Here is an 18,934-nt window from a genome sequence, read left to right on the forward strand (position 1 = left end):
AATATTCAATATGGATGAAACCTCCCTATTCTGGAAGTGGATGCCTAAATTTAGGACTTTCATGCTTAAGGAGGCCAAGTCAATGCCAGGTTTCAAGGCTTTTAAGGACAGGACAACAGTCTTGCTTAGTGGCAGTGTTGCAGGCTACAAATTGAAACCCTTTGAGATCTGGCACAGTGAGAACCCCAGGGCCTTCAAGCATATCAATAAACACACACTGCCAGTGTACCACAGGAGCAATAAGAAGTCATGGATCACCCAGTTCCTTTTCCAAGATGTACTCGTGAATTGTTATGCCAGCGAAATGGAGAAGTACTGTTTGGAGAATAACATACCTTTCAAGATTTTGCTTGTTGTTTGTAATGCTCCCAGACACCCTCCTTTTGTTGGTGATCTTCATCCCAATATCAAAGCTATGTTTCTCCCTTCAAACACCACCTCTTTGATCCAAACAATAGCTCAAGGAGTTACAGCAGCTTTTAAAGCCTACTACCCGAGGAGGACCTTTGCCCAGGCTATTGCTGAAACTGAGGAAGACACTGAGAAGACACTGATGCAATTCTGGAAGGATTACAACTTCTGTGACTGCATCAAGAACCTTGCCTGGACTTGGGGTGATGTCACCAAAGAGTCTATGAATGGCATCTGCAAGAAGACACTCAAGAGGTTCATCCATGATTTCAAAGGATTTGCCAAGAATGAGGCAGTTGCAAAAATCAACAAGGTTCTGGTTGAGGTGGGAAACAACTTTAACTTGGGTGTGGATGAGGAGCTCCTAGAAGTGGTCCCTGAGGAATTGACTAATGAGTTGTTATTGGAACTGGAACAGGAATGCATTGCTAAAGAATAGGCAAGAGAAAAGGAAACTACAGGAGAAGAATATAAGAAACCCCAAGAAAATTCACAGTGAAGGGTTTAGCAGACCTCAGCAAGCTCCTTAAAAAGTTTAAAAACAGGAACCCCAACACCGAAAGATTTTCATTAATAGAGAGGAATGTTCATGGTGCATTATCTGCTTACAAGCAAATCTATGATGATAAAAAGAAACAAACCAAGAAAACCATCATGGACATATTTCTGAAAAGGGTGACACCTCCTCAAGAAGGGCCTCAGGCAGGAGCTTCAGGAGGTATTCAGAAGAAGGCATTGTTATCCTAGGAGATAACAGCTCCATGGGTGTTATTGCCCCTGAAGACCTTCCAGTGGGACGAGATAGAAGACAGTGATATTGATGATCCTGACCCTGTGTAGGTCAAGGTTAACGTGTGTGTTTGTGTATTTGTTTTCAACAAAAAAGTTTAAAAAGTAAAAAAAAAAAATTTTTTTTAATAGAAAAAAGCTTATAGAATTAGGTTATAATGAAAGAAAATATTTCTGTACAGCTGTACAACCTGTTTGTGTTTTAAGTATTATTACAAAAGAGTCAAAAAGTTAAAAAAAGTTAATGAAGTAAAAAAGCTACAGAATGCTAAGGTTAATTTATTATTGAAGAAAGAAAAATTTTTTTAATAAGTTTAGTGTAACCTAAGTGTACAGTGTTAGTCCACAGTGGTGTACAGCAATGTCCTAGGCCTTCACAGTTAGTCCCCACTCACTGGCTCACCCAGAGCAGCTTCCAGTCCTTCAGGCTCCATTCATGGTCAGTGCCCTATACAGGTGCACCATTTTTTATCTTTTATATCATATTTTTACTGTACCTTTTCTTTGTTTAGATATGTTTAGATACACAAATATTTACCATTGTGTTACAGTTGCCTACAGTATTCAGTTAATGCTGTACAAGTTTTGTAGCCTAGGAGCAATAGGCTATACCATATAATGTAGGTGTGTAGTAGGGTATACTATCTAGATTTGTGTAAGTGCACTCTATGATGTTTGCACGATGAAATCATCTAATGATGCACTTCCCGGAACATATCCCCGTCGTTAAGTGACGCATGACTCTGTTATTGTTTTCCACCCATACCCCTTATAGCTAATTAATGAATGTCAGAACAAGTAGGCTAGTCTACCCAGGGATAATAAGATGTGGATGCATCTTAATCAAGGAGTAATGGAGTAATGTTTCCTCTTAAATGGGCTCTTTTCTCCCCAGCCTTATTGAGATATGATTGACATATAACTTGTGTAAGTTTAAGATGTACAACAGAATGATTTGACATATGTATATATTGCAGAGTGATTACCACAATAAGATTAGTTGACACATCCATCACCTCACATAGTTAAATTTTTTTGTGTGATGAGAATTTTTAAGATTTATTCTGTTAGCACCTTTCAGATATACAGTGCAGTATTGTTAAGTGTAGTCACCATACTGCACATTATATCCCCAGGACTTATTCATCTTATAACTGGAACTTTGTATCCCTCTAACTCCTTTACCCGTTTCTTTCACCGCCCCCCCCGCCATCCCACACTGACAACCATCAGTCTGCTCTCTGTTTCTATGAGTTGGGTTTTTAGATTCCACAAATATATACAGTATTTGTCTTTCTCTGTCTTACTTATTTCATTTAGCATAATGCCATCAAGGTCCATCCATGTTGTTGCAAATGGCAGAATTTCTTTTTTTATGGCTGAATAATATTCCATTGTATATATATATACCACATTATCTTTATCTGTTCTTCTGTCGATTGAGCACTTAACGTTTTTTTCTATGTCTTGGCTATTATAAATAATGCTGCAAGGAACATGGGGGTGCAGATATCTCTTTGAGATAGTGATTTCATCACCTTCAGATATATGCCCAGAAATGGAATTGCTGGATCATACGGTAGTTATGTTTTTAATTTTTTGAGGAAGCTTCATACTGTTTTCCGTAGTGGTTTTACCAATTTACATTCCCACCAACACTGTAAAGGGTTCCCTTTTCTCCACATCCTCACCGACACTTGCTATCTCTTGTCTTTTTTGATAATAGCCCTTCTAATGGGGTGTAAGGTGATATCTCATTGTGGTTTTGATTTGCATTTCCCTGATGATTAGTGATGCTCAGCACCTTTTCATGTTGCTGGCTGGGCTCCTTGCCTAGGTGAGGCTGCAGGTTGTGTTCAGCAGTTGGGCAGGGCCATAAATTGGGCTCTGTTATGGGACCAGGCTTTAGGCTGGGCTGCAAGGCTGCCAAGGGTCACTGTTCAGGCTCGCTGGTTATGTGGGGTCTGATGCTATACTTAACAGTTGGGCAGGGCTGCTAACCTGGCTCCCTGCCCAAGTGGGACTGTGGAATGGGCTGTGCAGCTGCTGGGGTTCTTTGGCCAGGCTTCCTGGCGGGGTGGAATTGGAGACTAGACTCTATAGTTGGGTGGGGCTGTGAATTTGCTTCCCTTCCCAGGAGGGGCCATGAAATGGTTTCCCCGGCTGGTAAGGCTTGTTGGCTCACCCAAATCAGGAAGAACTGCCTACCAAGCTCCTTGGCTAGATGGGACTACCAGTTTGGCTCTGCCGATGGGCAGAGCTGCTGGCTGGATCTCTGTGTGGGTGCCACTGCAAGCGGGAATGTGGTCTGCCAAGATGTGAGCACTCCTTGCTGTAAGCTTCATTGCCCTTCTCAGTCTTTATCTAATCCCCAGTGATTGAGTCCCACAGATTCCCCCAGTGATCCCCATGAGATGAATCCCAAGGAGTCTTCCCAAGAAGCATCCTGCAACACTGGGGGAGCTGGATGTCCACCTCAGGCTCTCTTTTTTCCACTGGAGAGACCAGGGTGGCCCTCTTGTTGTGGCGCTGTGCTGGCCGTGGGGGAGGGGCGATGCAGCCAGAGTGTAACTGTTCCTCTTACCCTTTTAATGTGCTCCTTCTCAGTCTCTGTGGTCCAAGATGGTACCTCAGCCTCACTCTTGGGTTCTGGGATTCTTCACAATGGTGTCTTGTCTATGGATAGTTCCTAGTTGGTCTTTTGGTGAGGGGGACTGAAGTTGGGAATGACCTATGTTGCCATCTTGATGACATCAGTCCAAATAGGCTCTTTGATATAAGCATGTTTAAAGTGAAGGCTTTTGTATTCCAGAGATGAAAAGATGGTTAATCTCCTAGAGCTGAGAACCAGCACTCTAAAACAGAGAGCAGACTGTACCTTATCAACCCATGGGTAGTGGGCTGCTTGGTACCCCCAAAAGATATGTCTGTGTCCTAATCCCCAGGACCTGTGAATGTTACTTTATTTGGAAAGAGAATCTTTGCAGATGTAACTAAATTAAGAATCTTGAGATGAGGAGATCCTCCTGGAATATCCAAGTGGATCCTAAAACCGATCACAAGTATCATTATAAGAGAGAGACAGTGGAGAAGAAACAAAGAGAAGGTGATGTGAAGATGGGGCAGAGAGAGATGCAGCCACAAGCCAAGGAATGCCAGCAGCCTCCAGAAGCTGGAAGTGGCAAGAAACGGATTCTCCCCTAGAGTCTCCAGAGGGAGTAAAGCCCTGCTGACACCTTGATTTTAGACTTCTGGCCTCCAGAACTCTGAGACAATAAATTCCTGTTGTTTTAAATTACTCAGTTTGTGGTAATTTGTTACAGCAGCTGCAGGAAATTAATATGCCAAGCTACCCTCACATACAGTGCCATGGACGTCATTACTGAATTCCCTCTATCTCTTCCCTTCATCATGTTCATACTGCTGAGTAATCTCAACAATTGCCCCTTCCTTCTGTGCAACAAGAACTTTTAGCTACCAACATTCTCTTGTTCATATATGAGCTATTCCTCCACTTGATATTTTGGATATGATTCTGTTTGCCTTTCATAGTTTGCCTTCTCAAGACTTAACTACTTCTCTTCCTTCTGTATCTGAATTCACTTCCTCCTGCCACCTTTAGAAGGTCAGTTGACAAACTGAAGAAACAAATTGTATTGTCTATCAATCCAACTAAATAATTTCAAAACATTTCTTCCTTGACACTGAAAAACTATACATATTAAGTACAATGCCTATGCAGAGTATGCTCGCTTAATAATAGTTATCAGTTTTGCCCCTTACTAGCTTTTACTTTCTCTTTAACATTTTCCATTAGAAAGAATTACTTGGTTGGGAAAATGCATGCAAAAATTCATAAGCTATAAAGAGCTATACAGGCATATCATCATCAACAACATCATCATCATCATCATCATCAACTTAGAGTTATCTCTGAGTCTGCTTCCTCTAGGTCAAAAGCACCTCTAAGACACATGCTGTAAGAACAAGTAGATTCCTGGTGGTGGAGCCATTATAATCATCTATAAGCATTGTATGACATTGAGTTCTTTAAGAAGTTAGATGACAATTGCTTTCTCAGGTCATTCTCCATTACCAGTATCCTAAACACTGTTCAAAAATCAAATTCACACCCTCAAACCAAATAATAAGCCTTCTTTCACTTCATGTAATTTGCTAAAGAACCATGCATTCCGGCCTAGTAGTTCTCAATCAGGCATGATTTTGTCCCTCTAGGGGACGTTTGGCATGTCTAGAGACATTTTTGGGTTGTCAGAATTCGGGTAGGGACATTGTCACTGGGATCAAGTGAGTAGAGGCCAGGGATGCTGATAAATATATCACAATGCATAGGACAGGTTCCTGTGGCAAAGAATTATCTGGCCCAAAATGTCAGAAGTTCTGAGGTTGATAAATTTGTTCTGTTCCATGGTTTTGCTCTGGTTCCAACTAGATGATATAATAATATTGAATAACTCTATACATGTAGTATGCTAATAGTATATAATATAAATATAAAGAAGACACTGTTCTGTCCCCATACATTCCCCTGGCCTCAAAAAGACTTGATTATTCTGGAAAAGATAAATATATAAGTTAACAACTGCAGTAGTGTATATTAAATGCTATAGTAGCAGTATATACAAAGGGCTGACAAGGACAAAGAAGTAGCTAGCAACTCTGAGGAGTTGACGTTTTAGCCCCTAAAGGATGAATAGTAATCTTGCAGTCAAAATGACCAAGAAGGGAAGTTCCAGTTTATATTATGGCTGAATAAGCTCCTATCAGATTAGTTCTCCCACAAATATAAATTCTGTACAAAATATAAAATACAACTACCTGAAGGCCCTGGAGAATGAATAAGCACAAAGAGAGTGGAAAGGAATGCACAGTTGGAAAAAGGGAAGATGGGTTTCCCATTTTTTTTTTTTTTAATTTTTTTTTGTGAGGAAGATCAGCCCTGAGCTAACATTCGTGCCCATCTTCCTCTACTTTATGTGGGACGCCGCCACAGTGTGGCTTGACAAGCGGTACGTCAGTGCTCGCCCGGGATCTGAACTGGCAAACCCTGGGCCGCCAAAGCAGAGTGCGTGCACTTAGCCACTACGCCACTGGGCAGGCCCTGGGTTTCCCATTTTTATAGCATTTGTCCAGCCACATTGGTGCCATGTAGGACAGCTAGAATTTGGGTAGATACTTGTGGTCTTGGTGCTTGAAGAACCAGATGAAAGAATGTGGCAACCACAGCCACTGGCAAACTAAGATGGAGAGACACCCAGGAAAGAAATGAGCCAGAGAGGGGGAGCCCAAATACTTCATATAATCTCCGTTACTATTTCCGACTGACCCCTGAAACATGCGTGCTTGGAGAAAACTCCAAACAGCCCAAATGAGGCTAAAAGACCTAAATTTATATATGACCTTCTTGTCTACCGCAGGGGGAGACAGAATTTATAGTTTGAATTCAGCCAAGTTAACTGCCTGCTAAAAACAATTAAAATTATCAATCAATACTATTCAGAGGAAAATAACAGAATCCAGACTCTCTACAGTGTATCATTCATAATGATACAAGCCAAAATTACTTGACATATGAAGAAACAGGAAAACATGACCTATTTATTCTCAATAGATAATGCAATCAATGGAGATTACCCCAGGATGAATTAGATGCTGGAATTAGCAGATAAAAATTTTAAAGTAGCCATAATAATTATGCTCAAGGACATTAAGAAAAATTGGTGTTAATGAGTGAAAAGCTAGGAAATCTCAACAGAAAAACAGTGAAAAATATAGCATTTGAAATTTAAAATGTGGGGGAATATAACAATAGAATAGAGATGACAAGATTCAATGAACTTGAAGATAAATCAATAGAAGTTAGCCAATTTGAGGACAAAGAAAAACGTACTGAAAAAAAAAGAGCTGCAGAGACTTGTGGGAAAATACAATTTTATTTGTGTAAAATAGAATGTTTAATTTGAGTCACAGAAGTAGAGGGAAGAGAGTAATAGAGCAGAAAAATATTTGAATAAATAATAGCCCCGAATTATCCAGTTTTCATGAAAGATAGTTTATACTGATTTAAGAAGCTCAGCAAAGCCCAAGCGGGATAAATGGAAAACAAAACAAAACAAAGCAAGCAATACTTGTTATTATGTGTCTTTTGATTCTAGCCATATTAGAGGTTGTGTAGTGGTATCTCTTTGTGGTTTTGATGTGCATTTTCCTGATGACTAATGATATTAAGCTTCTTTTCATATGCTTATTGGCCATTTGTATATTTTCTTTGGAGAAATGTCTATTCCGATTCTTCACCCATTTTTAACTTGTGTTCTTTGTCTTTTTATTATTGGTTTGTAAGAGTTCTTTATATATTCTTGATACAAGTCTCTTTTCAGATGTATGAATTACAAATATTTTCTCCCTTGCTGTGAATTGTCTTTTTACTTTTTGATGATATACCTAGCAGCACATTTTAAATTTGATGAAGTCCAGTTTATCTGTGGTTCCTTTTTTTGTTGATACTTTTGGTGTTACATCTGAGAAGGCTTTGCTTAGCTCAAGGCACAAAGATTTACTTCTGTGTTTTCTTCTAAGAGTTTTATAGTTTTAGCTCTTATATTTAGGTCTGTGGCCCATCTCGAGTTAATTTTTGTATATTGTGTAAGAAAGGAATCCAATCTTATTCTTTTGCATATTGATATCCAGTTGTCCCAGCACATTTATTATAAAGGCTTTCCTTTTCCACTGAGTTTTCTTGGCACCCTTGTGGAAAATCAACTGATCATCAATGTAAGGGTCTATTTTTGGAATCTTAATCCTATTCCGTTGATTTATATGTCTCTCCTTATGCCAGTAGCACACTGTTTTGATTACTCTAGCTTTGTAATAAGTTTTGAAATCAGCAAATGTGAGTCCTCCGACTTTGTTCTTCTTTTTGGGTAGTCTGGGTCCCTTGCATTTCCATATGAATTTTAGGGTCAGCGTGTCAATTTCTGCAAAATTCCACCAGGGATTTTCATGGGGATTGTATTGAATCTGTAGATCAATTTGGGAAGTATTGGCATTTTTCCACTATTAAGGCAAAAACTAATTTCCATTTTACTGGATATTCCTTTCTGACTCTTGAAGTATCGAATGTTTAGATGTCCACAGTGTTTACCATTTTTTACGAGAATTTAGCAGAGACTACTAGTCTTAGCAGTCATGTGAAGAAGAGGCCAAAGAAATTTATTCATTTATCATGCTTAGTGAAAGGTATTATTTTTAATACCTTTTAAGTCATAGTTGTATCTTAATGTTTTTGGCTGACTAACTTTGATCAATTTAAGTACCAAAAAGCAGCCATGAACGTAGGTGATGGAGCTGCTTGGAAGCTTTGTTTTCCAGCCCAGCTGGAAAAGGAATGGAGACTCTTCTAGCTGTTTTTCAGACTTGTTTGAAGTTTTTTGTTTTGTTTTGTTTTTCTTGGAGTTTCCAGTGGAGATGCCAAGCTGGCAGCAAATGAAGTATACTGTAACGTGAAGCCTTATAAATATATGTGGATCACTGCCATCATTATCAAAAGTGCTGGTACAGAAATGTGCAAGGGGAAGATTTTCAAGTTAAGGTTGGCCTGTACATATAAATGTTAGCTTGTAAAGCTCAAGAAATACTAAATTGTAGTCCATTAGTCCCCTACATTTTATTGCCTTTTTGGAATAATCATGTACTTAAGAACATCCTTTAATCTGAGCTGGGTTGTGGTTGTATAAGAATGCAGCTTCTTTTTTCTTTGTCCTTTATATGCTCAGATGAAGAAGATTTACTGCATTTTATAAATAAATCAGAGCTGAAAAGCAAATTTTCTTCTCACCTTTTTATCTCCATGGAGGCCCAGCTTTAAGATATGTAAATGATGCATTTATACTTGGCCCCACAACTAGTTCTACTGAAAAAAATAAACTTCAAAGTCACATTTTTTTTTTCACTACTTATAGGACATAGTATTCAGAATCATGCTTAAAAAGGAATACTGTTCTTATGTTAGTGAGGAGCAGACCTTTCTCTTTTTCAAACTCGCAAAATTTTCACTTCTACTTCATCATTTTATCGAAATTAAAATGGATCGCTCATTAAAATGATTATCACCTCTTTGTTTAAATTAAGATAGATGATTCCTAAATATTAGTGGAGCTCAATGTATATGTCATGTTTAACTGCACAAGAACACTGGTTTACAGTGAATGAGGCCTTCATTGATTTTTAACTTTACTGCTAAATTAGCACAGCAGGTGTGATGGGACTGGAAACTGGAAGATTTCACACGTTTCCCCAGGCTTGCTATTTAATATAAAACAATATTTGCTATTTGTAAATCAGGATAGAAATTATTAATTAAAAGCAATGTGTTTTATTGCACAATATATATATATATTTTTTTGTGAAGAGATCAGCCCTGTGCTAACATCTGCCAATCCTCCTCTTTTTGCTGAGGAAGACGGGCCCTGGGCTAACATCCGTGCCCATCTTCCTCCACTTTATATGAGATGCCGTCACAGCATGGGTTGACAAGTGGTGCGTTGGTGTGTGCCTGGGATTTGAACCGGCGAACCTCGCGCCGCCGCAGCGGAGCGCGCGCGCCCAACCGCTTGCGCCACTGGGCTGGCCCTGCACAATATTTTTAATATGGTCTCTAATAAGTGATTATAGCTAAAGTTTATGACTGATTTTTGTGGTCATAAGTTAGTTATAAAGTAAATTAACTAAATTTGGTAGGTAAGAATGGTAGGTAAAAGAAATATTTGTTCTATTAAATTGAAAGTATTTAAATAGTTCATGTGAATTATTGGACAAAAATTGTAAAACAACTGACTTTCAACATTCATAGAACAAAGTGGATATTTTAACCAGAAGTCATGTATGTTTATAAAATGTGTTAGCAAAATTTTAAATTATATGATATGTAAATTTTTAAAGTTTTCAAATATTGTCCAATATGCTTTCTTTTCTATTTATAGACAGACTGACCAAGCAAAGGTAAACCTTTGAAAAATTGTAATCCTAATTGTGAAATAGTCTTCCCAAGTGCTTTTAGGAGGACCTCAAAGATAAGAGTATCATAGGATGAACCAGTCACTGTAGTCCCTGTATGGCAGAGAATTAGCTCCTTCACCACCTAACCCAGCCCTCTGCAATGTGGACATTGGTCATCAACCACAGCACCTTTTCCCCTGAGCCTGGTCTCAGGATCCTTTTAATAGAGCATTCTAGGCAATGCCTTCCAGTCAACTGGGTCCATTCACCAAAGCAAATGTCCATCAAACATTTGTGACAAAGTGTTTGTGGCAAATGTCCATCACATTTGCCAACCTAGGTCTAGGCCCTGGTACCCAGTATAACTTATATCACTTTATAAGTTTGTAAGTTCTCATATGCTGTTTGAATATTCAGTGTTTGTATCAGGGAAACCCTACACACAACTCATGGCTTCCTGCTTCCTGGACAGAATAATGTAAGAAGGATGAAAATGCACCGGACCAAATTAAAATTCTCTATTGCCTTTAGAGTGCTGAGTCTTTTATGTAGTGATGTCCCTTGAATCAGTCTTCAGTATGACATCCAGTTATTAATCACCATTGTCTATGAGCTAATATTAACATTAAGTGGCAAAAAAGCATCAATAATATTAAGGCCTTGGAATTTGGCAACAAGTTAACATTAAAGACATTTTAACAACATGTAAGAAAAATGGAGGACAACAAGAGATTCAGCTTCCTGTTAAATAGTTAACTAAAGTTGACAACTTAAAGAAAAGCTTTAAAAAAGTTCCAGAAGTCTGTATCACATTGCTGTAAAATGCAATAGCTAGGGGCTACATCTGGCATGCAGCGTGACCTGGGATGGCTTCTTTCTCATACAGAGCACTACACACCTTGGGGCAGAATATTACACTCTGGAGCCCATTAAAATGGGGGCTATGCCTGTGAATTAGACACGTAGAAGAAAAAGGCTTTCAGTGGAAAAACTGCTTTGTTTATCATGGGGATGTATTGATTATTGTCATGTTCACATAGAAGGATGTGTGGCTGGATATGAAGAGATAAGTAAAGTGGTACTTAAAATGAAAAATAAAGGAAAGATGGATACAGAGTATGTTCTTTCAGCCCATATACGGAGAGCTGCCTATTTGCAGATATGCCATGTCCTAACATAGTGGGGGAACTCTACATACGCATTGCTACATTACTTTACAAAGGGACAGGAGAGTTCTGCTGAAATGGAAAGTAGGTGACACTTTTTCTATCAGTCTTGTTGCCATTTAAGCTTCGAAAAAAGTTTTACTTTTTTTTGCAGAAAGTTTGGTATTTTAATATTTTATATGACATATATGTTCTTATTGGAAAGCCTAGAAATTAACTGTGTTAGAGAGGATTTTAAACTTAGATCTGACTAACTCCAAAAAGCTCAATTACTTTTTGCCCACATCTTGAAAGATAGTGGCATCATTGTTGGGAAATGTCTTTTCCCCCCATTACGATGTTTCTCTAAAATTTGATTTTTGTGATTTAAATTACCCCATCCCTCAACATTCTTCAGTATTGTAGTTAATAATAAAATAATGTTTTATATATGTGTAAACTTTCCCATTTAGGGACAGAGAGCCAAGTTATTCTTCCTTAGGATATCCCAGTCCATTTGGGCTGCTATACCAAAATGCCGCAGGCTGGGTGGCTTATAAACAACATAAATTTATTTCTCACAGTTTTGGAGGCTGGGAAGTCCAAGATCACGTTTTGGTCAGAGCCCTGTCCCTTGTTCATAGCCAGTGCCTTCTCACTGTATCCTCACATGGTGGGAGGGGCAAGGGATCTCTCTGGAGCCTGTTTTATAAGGACACTAATCTCATTTTGGACATTCAGACCACAGAATATGGAGTCTGGAAAATCAGGGAAGCAGCATAGTGTAGTAGCCAACAGCATGAGCTCTAGAAGCAGACTGCCAGGACTGGAATCCTGGCTTGACCTATTACTAGATGTATAGCCTTGGAAATATTCTTTAAGCCCCATGTCCTGTTCTGTTAAACTAGGGGATATAATAATATTCTTATACAAGTTTACTGTGAGAATAAACAAGAGAAGACATAACAATATTTTGCACAGTGCCCAGTACCTAGTCAGAACTCAATGTCAACAATTATTCAATGTCAACAATCAATGTCAACAATCAAGGGGTATGGGTGGACAATTATTGACTTTCGTGTATTTATAACCTAAAGCTTTTATTTTTTTTCTTCTATCAACATGCAAAGATTTCTTTTGTTTTGTAGGACCCTTTTGACTATATAATTTTAATTCAAGGTATAAAGAAATGAGATGGTTATCAGTTCTTTTAGGCAAGTCTGCTAGAGGGCAGTAGAATAATTTCAGGTCATCATGTTGCTCTGTTGCACCCATCACTCTACAGGTGAACTTCTGCTAGACATGCATATTAAAGATATTTCTATTGGTACATTGGTTTTTTAACAGATTGAGAAATAATTCACATACTGTAAAATTCATGCTTTTAAAGTGTACAATTTGGCAGATTTTAGTATATTCACAAGGATGTGCAACCATCACCACTATCTAATACCAGAACATTTTCATCATCAAAAAAGAAATCCCGTATGCATTAGCAATAACTCCCTGTTCCCCTTGTCCCCCCGTCCCTTAGCAACCACTAATCTACTTTCTGTCTCTATAGATTTATCTATTCTATATATTTCACATAAATAGAATCATACAATATGTGAATTTTTGTGACTGGCTTCTTTCACTTAGCGTAATGTTTTTGAGATTCATCCAGGTGGTAGCATGTATCAGAACTTCATTCCTTCTTAGGGCTGAATAGTATTCTATTGTATGGATATACAACATTTTGCTTATCCATTTATGTTAATGGAGATACATGGTTTTAAACAGTTTTGTTTTTAGAAAAATCTTTGAAAGTAGTTATGCCTTCATCAGAACATATATTATATGTTTATACCCTTTTTCTCCTGAAACAAATTATGTTATTGTCACCTTTTTAAAGGGAATTTTATAGAATTTGGATCAAAAAATTGAAATCTGAATTTTATTTTAGAAAAGGTTAAATATTGTTCTTTCATTCAGGTCCAATTCTTTTACTTTATATTTTAACTCTGAAGTTTTTCTGAACTTTTCTAGGGAAAAAGAGGAGCAGCTAACCCGTGTGACTGAAGTTCAGAGGTTGCAGGCCCAGCAGGCAGATGCTGCTCTAGAAGAGTTTAAGCGGCAGGTGGAACTGAACTCAGAGAAAGTCTACGCCGAAATGAAAGAGCAGGTGAGGAGGCCACCACACCATCTTTTTTGAAAGTCTCTTTCTCAGAAGGAAGGTACATTCTGATCTTAAATATGACAGACACATATTTCCTTTTTAAAAAAGCTTATCAAAATTAGCCATACACTTGGGTCAGGGATTCAGAATGAGAAAGGGATAATAGGCCTGGCAGAGGAGATCACCCACCTCCACTAGAGCCTCAAAAGAAAGAGAGCCCTGATGGAGAGGGCTCAGCTGACAGGCTCACCTTGTTCCTGGCAGAGCATGTGAAGGAAAGGCTATGGTGTCTGTCTCTGGAGTGCCTGCCCTGTGCTGCTCCTAGGCCACTGGGTGGGTACTCATCAGCAGCTCTTTGGTGGCAGTGGGGAGAGGGGTGGAGAACCACCTGGAACTGTGCAGACAAGGAGATGAGTCCTTCTTCCTCCTTTAGGATCCATTGATTCATCCTTAAAGCAATGCCAGTATAACCATTTTAAAGTCCTATCTACAAATGTGGTAATGGCAAAAGTGTATCTCACTCTTGGAGCATGGATCAGCCTACAGGTAAAATCCCATGACCAATCAGCTTCTGTAGAGCCAGGGCTCAAGTTAACCATGTCTGTGTTTGTTCATGTTCCATAAATAGTGTTTTATTGATCAGTTACAGCAAATTATTTTCAACTGGCATTTCAAGAGGACAGAAGCTCTCTCCAGTTCTTGTACAAGTTAAGTGGTATGTTTTTTAGTTTTGAGAGAAAATAAAAAGTTTGTAAAAGAATAAAGAGAACAAACACCCAGGTACCCATCATGAAGAGTCAACAACTATTAACTTTCTGTTTATTTAAGCTAAAACATTACAGATGAAGTCTTAGTTTGCTTTGTTATTCATGTCTAATAACATTACTCTCTCCTCTCTGCCTCTGAGAAAAACACTGTAATTAATTTAGTGTGTATTATTTCAGTCTATTTTATACTTTTATATGCATACATAATGTTCATGTATGCTATATGTGTATGTTATATATGCCTATATTTTATTTGCATATATAATTTTTGTGCTTCTATTTTTAAAAAGTTAGATAAGTACTACAGATTATATGTATTAGTCTTGTTTGCTCTTTTATATTTAATTTTATGTCTGTGCCCTATTTATGTTAATTTAGTGCAGTCCTTTTAACACTGAGTATATTTTATCATATGAATATGCCATATTTTATTTATCAGCTCCACTATTCAAAGGTATTTAGTTTATTTTCAAGTTTTCTTGATTATAAAGAATGTTGCAATCTTTGTTTTTGATTTCATTTTCAGCTGGAGTTATCTTCCTTAGGAGTCCCATACACACACTGGATGGTAGAAACATTCCTATGGAAGATTTTATGACTGAGCCCTGTAGGATTTACTAGTTTGGAACTGTTTTCTTATTGTTATTTTCTTGATTCAGATTTCCGCTCATATTGAGTTGTGTGAATTTGGGTCCTGAGAGTGGGGTCTGAGATCCCATTCTCTGTGTTTCTCCACTCACTGCCAACGGCAAAAGCTAGATTTCTGCTGAGAGTTTGTGCTGGAAAGTGGAGACTTTCAGTCCCTACTACATGAATGTGCTCTCTTCCCAGCTCCCTGCTCTGATCAGAGCCCAGGCCCTAGGATGTGTATCTGGTCCAAATATGCAGTGTTGCTGCTCGGAAACTCTCTGATTGCTTAACATTTAAAGGAATACAGAAAATATTGAAGGAGGGGATCCATGGCAAAAAGTTTTAAGTATACAGTTAAGAAGGCTAAAAATGAGGGGCTGGAAAGTGCTAAGGCTGACAGTGCAACTTTCTGACAAAAGCTGAGACTATGACAGGCACCTTTGGCTCAATAAATGACCTCTTGGGGCTGATGATGTATTAACAGATCACAGAATTCATGGATAAGTAAGTGATAAAACAAGAAAACAATGTATGAAACATGCTATAGAACAAGAAAAAAGACATTTGTATTTAGCAGTTACAGAATAAAAGCATACTTCTGAAAACAAGCTACTGTAGAATTCAGAAAAAAATTCAGAAAAGTAGTACCTTTATAAGAAGACATGTTCTATACGAAAGAGGCCACACATATCAAGTAAAATTAATGCAGTAAAACTTGGATACATTCTGGAAAAATAATTGAATCTCAAGAGTAAAATGAAATCCTACCAATTTCTAGGCAGGATGAAAATGGCAAAGAAAATAGAAAAATAATGGAGTAATGCTTCAAGAGTTTTGAAGGAGAAAGAGTGTGATCCAATTTTATACATAATCAACTTAACTAATTGTTACAAATCTGCTTATAAGATGGAATGCTAATGTTTATTGATTCTTTAAAAAGATGTATGAAGTAGAAAATACAAATTTAATAACAATAACTTAAATCTAAATCCTTATATTACATTAACAAAAATCAAGAGGTAGGTGGATGGTGAGAGGCTAAGAGGAGCACAGTATGCTAAAACTCTGCCGTGAATATGTGGGACTCAACAGATTCTTAACACTAGGGAAATGTAGGTTAGAATAATTTTGAAATATATAAACATAGACATTAATAAAATTAACAAGATGTTAACATTCTCATAAAATCTTGAGAAGATAAAAGCAAAACCTGAGAGGAGATATTACCAAAGGAACAGAAGCACAAGCAGAACAAAATGTCCAAAATACAACAGAGTATATAATTGTAATATTAAATATTAATAGGTTAAATTTTTCTATAAAATAAAAGGTATTGATTAGCTGACTTAAATCCACGTATGTGCTATTTATAAAGGACACAACTAAAAGTTACACAAAAATTATATTAAGGAGATGAAAATATATCACTTATTTTTAGAAAAAAAGTAAGAGTATAATACTATCATAGAAGTTAGCATCACTACAAGTCATTAAACTGGACAAAGGAATATATTTTGGCATGCTAAAGGCAAGTGTACTTAATCAAATATGAAAAGGTGTTAGGAAAACGGAGAAATTGGCATCAGTAGTCATGAGGTGCTTTAATCTATTTTTCTCCATCTTTGACGGATCGGGGGGGCAAAAACCAAACAAATAGGAAGTCTAAATAACAGTTTATAGGATAGCTATATTTCTACTTTCTACCTTTTAAATATGACACATTGAATTTCTACTCCCATGGAACAGTCATAAAACTCAGTAGACCATAAAGAAACACTGAATATATTTCTAAAACTTGGCATGACAGAAAGCACATATTTTTTACCACAATGCAGTAAAACCAGAAATTAAATTTCAATTAAAATTGCCACATTGGACTTCACCAAAATTAAAAACTTTTGCTCTTTGAAAGACACCGTTAACAAAAACAACAAAAAGAAGTAAGGCAGCCAGAGAATGGGAGAAAAGATTGACAAATATTTCCAAGAACTTGTACCTAAAATATAAAAGAAATCTCACAACTTAGTAAGAAGAAGAAAAACAACTCAGTTAAAAATAGGCAAAATATTTGGACACCTCACAGAAGAAGATACTAAACAAATGACTAATAAGCACATGAAAAGATGTCCAATATCATCATTCATCAGGGAAATGAAAATTAAAACCAAAATGAAATGCCACTACATGCTCCTTAGAATGGTTAAAATTATAAAGATTGGTTGACAATGCCAAGTGTTGGTGAAGACGTGGTCAAATGGAGCTCTTAGACACTGCGAGTGGGCAAACTGCCAGTTTCTTAAAAAGTTAAACGTACAGTGACCATATGTCAGACATTCCATTCCTACGGGTTTAACCAAGAGAAAGGAAGACAAAGACTTGTATGCAAATGTCGACAGCAGCTTTATTCCCAAAAGCCCAAAACTCCAACAACCCAAATATTCCTCAAAAGTTGAAAGGGCAATCAAAATACAGTATGAACAATGGCATACTACTCAACAATAAAAAGGAACGAACTACTGATACCCGCAACAACAGGATGAGTCTCAAAATCCTGCTGAATGAAAGAAGCTGAAAGCAGAAGAGTACACGCTGCATGTTGTGTACTGTCTGGGTAACGTTAGAATTCCCTAGATAAGGTCGAGTTTTTTGTTTTAGCAGATTATCGACCCAGTTCTTTTCAGAACATCTCATCTTCTGTGGGCAGGTTTCAGTTTCAGTTAAGTTCCGAAGCCTTTGCCCTGCTGCTTTGGGTCTGTTTGGACTGTGCCACTCAGGAGTGAGTCTGAGACTTGGGTGGTGTCTAAATCACTCCACCTGATGACTGCAGGCACTCCTGGAACATTCTCCAGGATAGACCATGTGCTTTGCCACAAAACAATTCTCAATAAATTTTAAAAGGATTAAAATCATATGAAATGTGTTCTTTGACCCTAATGATAATACATTAGAAATAAACAACAGTAAGAAATCTGGGAAATCCCCACGTATTTGGAAATTAAATAACACTTATAAATAACTTGTGGGTCAAAGAAGATATTACAAGGAAAATTAGAAAATATTTTGAACTGAATTAAAACAAAAATATGGCATATCAAAATTTATATAATGCAGCTATAGCAGTATTTAGAGAAAAGTTTATGTCTTTAAGCATCTATATCCAGAGCGAAAGTTCTCAAATCGGTAACCTAAACTTCATCTTAAGAAACCAGAAAAAGAAAAGCAAGCTTCTGCCCAAGGAAACAGAAGACGGGAAATAACAAATATTTTTATATATTTGCAGAAAGCAAAGAAGTAGAAAACAGAAAAATAGAGAAAATAAGTGAAGCCAAAAGTTGGTTCTTTGAAAGGATCGACAAAGTTAACTAATCTTTAGCTTGACTGATGGAAAAAAATAGTGAGGAGAAAAAAATTACCAAAGTTAGGAATTAAAAAGGAGAGGACACCACTGTTGATCCTATAGAAAATGAAAGAATTATAAGATGATATTTTAAAAACTTTATGCCAAGAAATTACACAAATTAAGTGAAATGGACAAATTCCTAGAAAGATGCAGATTACTAACAATTAAAAATCTTCTCACAAAGAAAAGCCCAGGACCAGATGGCTTCACTGGTGAATTCCATCAAATATTAAACAAAAAATAATTTTAGGTCTTTGAAAGCTCTTTTAGAAAATTGAGGTGGAAGGAACACTTCCCAGTTCATTCTGTAAGGCCAGTATTACTCTACTATCAAAGCCAAAGACACCACAAGAAAACTACAGAGTGATATCTGTCCTGAGTGTAGACACAAAACCCCTGAATAATATTTTAGTAAACTGAGTCTAGAGACATAAAAATGATTATACACCACGACCACGTGGGATTTATCCCAGGAATCCAAGGTTGTTTTAACATTTTAAAATCACTTAATATCATACAGTGTATTAATAGAATAAAGGACAAACCACATGATCATCTCAACAGAAGCAGAAAAAGCATTTGAAAAAGTTCAACACCATTCATGATTAAAAAAAAT

At 37.3% G+C, this 18,934-nt stretch overlaps 1 protein-coding gene across 4 annotated transcripts in view; it reads left to right on the forward strand.

The window, feature by feature from the left end:
• Positions 1-18,934, forward strand: part of CEP112 (centrosomal protein 112) — a 449,689-nt gene that overhangs the window by 165,503 nt on the left and 265,252 nt on the right. For all 4 annotated transcript variants that reach the window (XM_087441468.1, XM_087441471.1, XM_087441469.1 and 1 more), the window contains one exon: positions 13,392-13,527. In XM_087441468.1, coding sequence (XP_087297594.1) covers positions 13,392-13,527 — 136 coding nt within the window. The remainder of the gene's footprint in view (positions 1-13,391; positions 13,528-18,934) is intronic.

The sequence above is a fragment of the Ceratotherium simum genome, chromosome 16 (genome assembly GCF_057802395.1).
Source record: "Ceratotherium simum simum isolate JZ-2026a chromosome 16, ASM5780239v1, whole genome shotgun sequence".
Lineage (NCBI taxonomy): Eukaryota > Metazoa > Chordata > Mammalia > Perissodactyla > Rhinocerotidae > Ceratotherium > Ceratotherium simum.